Raw genomic sequence first — 7,542 nt, 5'->3', positions numbered from 1 at the left:
TGTTGGAGCAAGGTATTCTGCATAGCTAATCACTCTAATTGCTTTCTTCTGCAATAAGAAAATGGGTTGTATATTAGTTTTATAGGTATTCCCCCATATTTCCACACAATAGCTAAGGTATGGAAGGATGAGGGAATTGTACAGTATATATAATGCGTTTTGATTCACAGAGGTTTTTATTTTTACACAGTATAGCAATAAGTTTAGAAATTTTAGTCTTTAGTATATTTATATGCGCTTTCCAATTTAACTTATCAATATTGATTCCCAAAAACTTTATTACATACACCCTTTCAATTTCTACCTCCCCAATTTTGAGTCGACATAGTTTGTTTACTACCTTGTTTCCAAATACAATATATTTAGTTTTATGCAGATTTATGGAAAGTTTATTTACTTCAAACCATTTTTTTTGAGTATCTTAAGTGACTATCAATGATTAAAAAAAAATAGTGAGTCTAAAAGTAAAATGGCTGAATAGATTATTCTTCTCAAAGATTCAATACTGTGTTTTTTTGTTTGTGTTTTTTAAACTTAATGCTTCATATTTATAAAAAAATTATTTTAACAAAATTAAAGTGCTTAACTGCAGCATTTTCATTAAAATAGTCAATGCAAAAAAAAAAAACATTTCTAAAATGCGTTTTATTGCATCATTTACTTCTGATTTATGAGGTGAAATGTCAAGGACATGTTCATGGGCAGATTTGTAAGATTTAGGGTACGTTTACACGACAACGATGCACTACAACTGGAAACTTTCCGCATACAGACGACAAAATTATCCCTTTTCACAAGAATCCACAAAAACAATTGAAACCAGTTTTCCAAAGTTTGTGTTTTCAGACCCTCAAAACGCCATCGCCGTGTAAATGAACGGCCAAAACACAAAAAAAGTTGCGCTTATGGCTAAATATACAGCATTTAAAGGGCCGTTTACACAAGAAAAAAAAAAAAAGTATACATTTTGAAGGGCTGAAAACAAAACTTTTGAGTGCAAGTTTTTGAAAACACTATCATGATCTACATTTACATTTACATTTATTCATTTAGCTGACGCTTTTTATCCAAAGCGACTTACAATTGCTATATATGTCAGAGGTCGCACGCCTCTGGAGCAACTAGGGGTTAAGTGTCTTGCTCAGGGACACATTGGTGTCTCACAGTGGATTTGAACCCGGGTCTCTCACACCAAAGGCATGTGTCTTATCCATTGCGCCACACCACCATGATCTCTGTGTAAAAAGTTCTTTGCAGTTCTGTACTTTAACATTACGACTCAAATAAAGGTAAGGTTAAAAATAATTCTTTATTTCACAGAAATAACATTTAAAAGCATCCGTCAGACTCTGTGACGTGTGGAGGAACGGCTCACAGGACGACGGACAGATAGTCACACACCTGGGAAGAGGAAGAGCAGATCATGTGATTAGAATAAATGAAGATGCAGAAACGAACTCTGATCACATGACGTATGCACACACCTTGCAGCTGATCATGAGGTTGGGGGATCCGTCAGTGTTGAAGGCCATAGAGAACGAGGGGTTGTGGAGACAATCCTCCATGTGCTCCGTCACACGTCTTTCTAGAAGAGACTGTAAAACCTCTGACGAAACGTTCCTGCCCTGTGGAGACATGAGCGCAGGTTACTATACGTGACCCTGGACCACAAAACCAGTCACAGGGGTCAATTTTTTTAAATTAAGATTTATACATCATCTGAAATCTGAATAAATAATCTTTCCATTGATGTGTGGTTTATGATAGGACAATATTTGGCTGAGATACAACTATTGAAAATCTGGAATCTGAGGGTGCAAAGAAATCTAAACATTGAGAAAATCTCCTTTAAAGTTGTTCATTTATGTTGGCGATTGTGCTGCATTCACTCACACAAATACATGTTTTATATATTTACGGTAGGAAATTTACAAAATATCTTTATGGAACATTTACTTAATATCCTAATGATTTTTGGCATAAAAGAAAAATGGATAATTTTGACCCGTACAATGTATTGTTGGCTATTGCCACAGATATACCCGTGCGACTCGAGACTGGTGACGTGATCCAGGGTCACATATACTAAATCTCTAATGCTCACATAAACTTGTGCTAATTGTGGAGTTAATAAAATATTCACTATATTCTACTCCATCCAGACCAATCGAATAATGCATTTATGGTAACACTTTATAATAAAGTGTCATTTGTTAACATTAGTGGTTAACATGAACCAACATTGAACAGTATTTACTCATTTTAGTTCATTTCAACATTTACTAATACATTTTACATTTTTTAAAACAAGTTGTATTTGTTAACATTAATCCACTGTGAACTAACATGATTATTAAATGCTGTAAAAAACTATATTACTCATAGTTAGTTCATGTTAGTTAATGCATTAACAATCAGACCTTATTGTAAAGTGTTACTGGATTTATGAAAGTGTCTATATTACTAGAGAAATAAAATGGTGTAAGATTTACTTTATGTGAAATGAACTAGCAATTTCAGAGTGAAAATTGAAAAGAAATGCCAAGTAACACATTTAATTTAACTGTAGAAAAGCACAATTTTCTTGAAAAACTTACAACTTTGAGAAATCCATTTTATAGGTGCTATCATGTAGAATTGAGAAACTCTTGTTGTTAGCGACACCGGTGGCCGTGAAGTGAAACTGCAGCCGCACTTATTGCTCGATCATAAAGTATATTTGAGACTATAGACTATATAGATCTGACTCTGTGAGACTGTAGTTTGAATGAATCTCTTTTCTTCGCACGACACATTGACATTACAGTCCAGAACGGCTCTTTCAGCATTATCCTGAACATTGTATAAGCATTAGTTTCATGTGTCAGTGAACAGAAGAGAAGCTCTCGGTGGAAAACACACATCTGAGATTGAAGCGTCCCGAGTCCTGAACATAAAAATCAGTCGACAGGCTTTCAGAGACGAGCGAGGAAGTCGGGGAAGGTCTCGTTTTTTACGTTTCGTTACATCGGCAAAAAAAATAAGTGCTTAATTCTTACATATAGCCCCTTTAAAAGTGTACTACTCACAATGGTGTTGACGTAAAGGCCACACGGACATGATGTGAAGTGACTGTTCACTGTCAGATTGTTCCTGCACAGAGAGAGTAACACGTGTTAAGATGGATGTGTTTTTCAGGAAAGACTGGTTTATGGCAAACACTTACACATGACATATAGGACATATGATCCGTCCACCCTGCTCCATTCCCTCCAGCACTGAATCCAAGTACTGCTCCTCATAGCGCACACTGCGGTTATATTCCTCCAGGATCGAGAGCTCTGGAGGAGGACACACATTTATTTATGATTTAATACATATCAGCAGCAATGGCTATATTCATGCCAATCAACAGTATTTCAATTTATAACGTAATTATGATTATAATCAATTCAATACATTGTTTACAATAACTTATTTTTCTTAAAAAAAAATTTTAAAAAAATTTTTTTTATAAATATATATATATATATATATATATATATATATATACACACAAAATCAGACATATATTCAAATAGTCATAACAGTGATAACTAGAATGTACATTTCCTGAAGAAAATGTGAGTGGGTGCTTGTAGTGGCAAAACTCACCACTCGGTTGCTAGGGTGCGGTTAGCTAGTTTTTAACAAGATGCTAACATGTTTAACATTTCGCTAGCATTAATAGCATGTCGTTAGCATTATGCTAGCATGTTGATATCATCATGCTAACATGATTAACATGTTGTTAGCATGATGCATATTTGCTAACATGATGCTAACATGTTTTAACAAGACGTTAGCATGATTAGCATGTTGCTAGAATCATGTTAGCATGATTAACATGTTGCTAACATCATGCTCGCATGATTAACATGTTTCTGACATGATGGTAGCATGATTAACATGTTTGTTAACAATGTTAACATCAAGATGCTAACATTATTAGCATGTTCGCTAGAATCAAGCTAGCATGATGCTAACATGATTAGCATGTTGCTAGCATGATATTTAACAAGATGCTATCATTATTAGCATGTTGCTAACATGTTTTTAACAAAGATGCTAGCATGATTAACATTTTGCTAACATGATGCTAACAGGATTTACCACGTTGCTAACATAGTTTACCATGATTTACCCTGATTTACCATGTTTCTAGCATGATTTACCACTAATAACATTTACATAGAATCTTTCAATTCAATGTCAAATTCTAAAATTATTACCTTTTTTAAAATGTCCATTAATATATTGTCAAACGAGAGACATTGGAATAATCTTAAGTGGTTTAACACATCCCCCACACCTTTGAACCCATGCATCTCCACCACGTCACAGTCAGTGAACTCTGACATACTGAGAGTTTTCCTGGAGCTGATATAGAGAGGAAAAGCAAACCTTGCGCTATGAGCTCCTGCTGGATCTCCTCAAACGCTGAGAGCTCGTCAGACTCCTGCTGAGCGGAGGAAACCTGAGGAGCAAACACACACGCTTAAAGACGAGAACATCTCTGTGTGCGCCACATGTTCACACTGGTTTACCATTACGCATCTTCACACGCTTACATATTCAATAATTCACATTAAAATTAGAAACCAATTTTTTTTTTGATAAATTATTTTATATAAAACATAATTTTTGTAGCATGATTGTTAATCATGCTAGCATGATGTTAACATGATTAACATCATGCTAGCATGATTAACATGTTGCTAGCATGATGTTAGCATGATCAGCATGTTTGCTAACAATGTTAACATGTTTTTATCAAGATGCTAGCATCATTAGCATTTTGCTAGAATCAAGCTAGCATGATGCTAACATGATTAACATGTTGCTAGCATGATATTTAACAAGATGCTATCATTATTAGCATGTTGCTAGCATGTTTTTAACAAAGATGTTAGTATGATTAACATTTTGCTAGCATTATGCTAACATGATTAGCATGTTTGGTAACATTGTTGCCAATCTATTCAACCCTAATGGTGATGTTTTATCATATAAAAAAAAAAAGTTTTACAAATTTAATTCTGTGATGAAAGCGATTCATTTTTTTGCCAAACGATTATCCCAGTTATTTCTCGTTTTTAAGTAAAGAATGCAATAATACGTTTATTCCTCAACTTTCTCAGTCTCGAAAACAAATATCAGTCAATAAAACGAGAAAAGTGCACTTTAAAACTCTGCAGAAAATCTACCCTTGCAATGCACTTTTTATGCATAAAAACTGAATTTTTTCTTGCATAATAATCCAGATGCATAAATTTATGCATATTCTGAAATATTCTGAAAAATTAAAGTGACATTTGTCAATTTTTTTTCTTAAAAGAAATCCAATAATACGTTTATTCCTTAACTTTCTTTTTCAGTCTTGAAAAAAATTCATCAAAAAGTAAATTTATCTTGCATAAAATCCAGATGCATAAATGTATGCATATTCTTAAAAAAATTAAAGTGAAGACATTTGTCATAAAATATAAGATATATATAAGATATGACGAGAACTTTCATGTGCCGTAAATGTAATTTTTTTTTTTTTTTTTTTTGCTTCGTTTTTCCCCCTTTTGAAAATGAACATGCACCAATGCTACATTCTTCTAAACGTCATAAGCATTTGTTAACAAACAAGTATTCATTACTTCACTGAGCTCATTGTTTCTGCCTTAAATGATTACATTGTTTAAATTAATAATTTTTTTGCTAACTGTGATTTTGTATACGTACATTTCTGAAATGCATAACTTAGACAGTTCCCTCTGATAACAGATCACTGTAAATTGTAATGTGGACTCGTGCATTTTCTGTAAAGCTGATCTGAAACGACGTGTATATACAAATAAATGTGAATTGAATTCAAATGTAATAAATATAATGCTTTTATGTGTCCTTTATATCCTCAGTGTAGTGTAAAACCCCTTGATCACTGTCTGCTGTGAACGACACGAGGGTTCGACATTACGCACATCTCTGATGCCGTCTCCGCTCCACAGCGACGGGAGCCTGTGATTGGTCGACTGCAGTGCGCTCCACTCCTCCTCCATCACCTCCTGCACCAGCAGAGACCGGTTCGATCCGGTCGGATCCTCTCCCATCTGTCTGAACCTCTCCAGCAACCGCGACCGGCTGTTCTTCAGACGCTCCACACAGCGCTGGGAGACAGAGCACATCACATGATCATCTTAAAGCCTTTCTCAAGTTCAAGGTGTTAAAGTTCCCCGTAGTCAATTATTATATCCCTTAAAACTCATCTTTGATCACCAAAATTACATATTTAAACGTTTTTTATCCTTGAATTTTTTTCTTCATGCCTTAAAATATCTTGAATGTAACTCGACACCCTTGCCTCATTTAGTATACGCGGTTCTATGAATATGCAAATTAGCACCGCAGTTTGTGACGTCAGAAACACCAGCGATTTCAAAGCGTGTTTTTGAGACTGTCTTTGGTTCACTGCAGTTTTAAGGAGAAAATACTCAGCAATGGTGTCGACTTATGAACTTACACATGCTTTGTCTTAAAGCAGATTAAAAACACAATATAGACATATTTAAACAATTTAAAAACTGGATTGTCACCACAGGGGGACTTTAACATGAATATAAAAAATAAAATAAATAAATAAATAAATAAAACCTTTTGAGAAAAGGGGGATTTTAACAAATATAGAAATGTAAAAAAAAATGTTTTAGATGCACGCTAAAATTCACATTCTATTTCTAACCATTTCTCAGTTTCTGTGCGTTTATTTTTAAATTTATTGTTTAATTTTTTTAATCCAATCCATATCAATACCATAAGGTCTGGGGAAGTGTTTTGGTTCGGCTAGACAAGTTTTTGAGAGATTTCAGGCTGTGGGCTGGTAAATATATTAATAATTTATCGCCATAAAGAACTTTACATTACTATAAATGGCATGAAAATAATGTCACAACGTAATTGTCCTAAAAATGCATTTTATTAACATTCATGATTCTCTGTATGCAAAATATAATGTGCTTCTCTCTTTTATAACATGACCGTACTATAGCTGTTGAAAGCTTTCATGAGATTCTCCAGAACAGGAACTAGCAAACATGACATTTACCTTCCTGTAAGTTTCTTTCCATGGTGGAGTCTTGCCTTTGTACATGGATCTGTGTCTCTGAACCGCGTCCATGCTTCGACTGAACCTAAAACACTTCCACACAACTCAATCCCAGAGAAAACTCAATCCCAGAGATACTCAATCCCAGAGAAAACACAAACAAACCAAGCGGATGGTCGCCAATCAGTGACTTTTAACCTTCCGCTGACGTCACACATACCCGGAAGTTGTTTCAGCGCTCATGGGATTTGTAGTCCGTAACCTCTCCGAGTGGGTTTACAAAAGTTTAGTCACAGTTTGTTATTATTGTAATTATTATATTGTTAATTTAATTCAAAGTTATTTTCTACTTAATTTCACTTATTTGTATTCAGATTGTTTCTATTTGTGTATGCATTTTGTAGAAGTATTTTTTTATATAAAACATCAAA

The 7,542-nt window shown here is 34.3% G+C and overlaps 1 protein-coding gene across 1 annotated transcript; it reads right to left on the bottom strand.

Annotated features, from left to right (window-relative positions):
• Nucleotides 1-626: 626 nt before the first annotated feature.
• Nucleotides 627-7,333, bottom strand: rpain (RPA interacting protein). Its single transcript, XM_084414829.1, has 7 exons — nt 7,112-7,333; nt 5,991-6,176; nt 4,423-4,495; nt 3,206-3,320; nt 3,069-3,132; nt 1,485-1,625; nt 627-1,401 (listed from the first exon to the last, which is right to left on the bottom strand). The coding sequence occupies exons 1-7, from the start codon at nt 7,181-7,183 to the stop codon at nt 1,372-1,374; spliced, it is 681 nt and encodes a 226-aa protein (XP_084270955.1). The 5' UTR covers nt 7,184-7,333; the 3' UTR covers nt 627-1,371.
• Between the last annotated feature and the right edge of the window lie 209 nt (nt 7,334-7,542).

The sequence above is a fragment of the Rutilus rutilus genome (assembly GCF_951802725.1).
Source record: "Rutilus rutilus genome assembly, chromosome: 7".
Classification (NCBI taxonomy): Eukaryota; Metazoa; Chordata; class Actinopteri; order Cypriniformes; family Leuciscidae; genus Rutilus; species Rutilus rutilus.
Note: the sequence above shows the minus strand (reverse complement) of the source record. Positions and strands in the feature narration are given on the sequence as shown.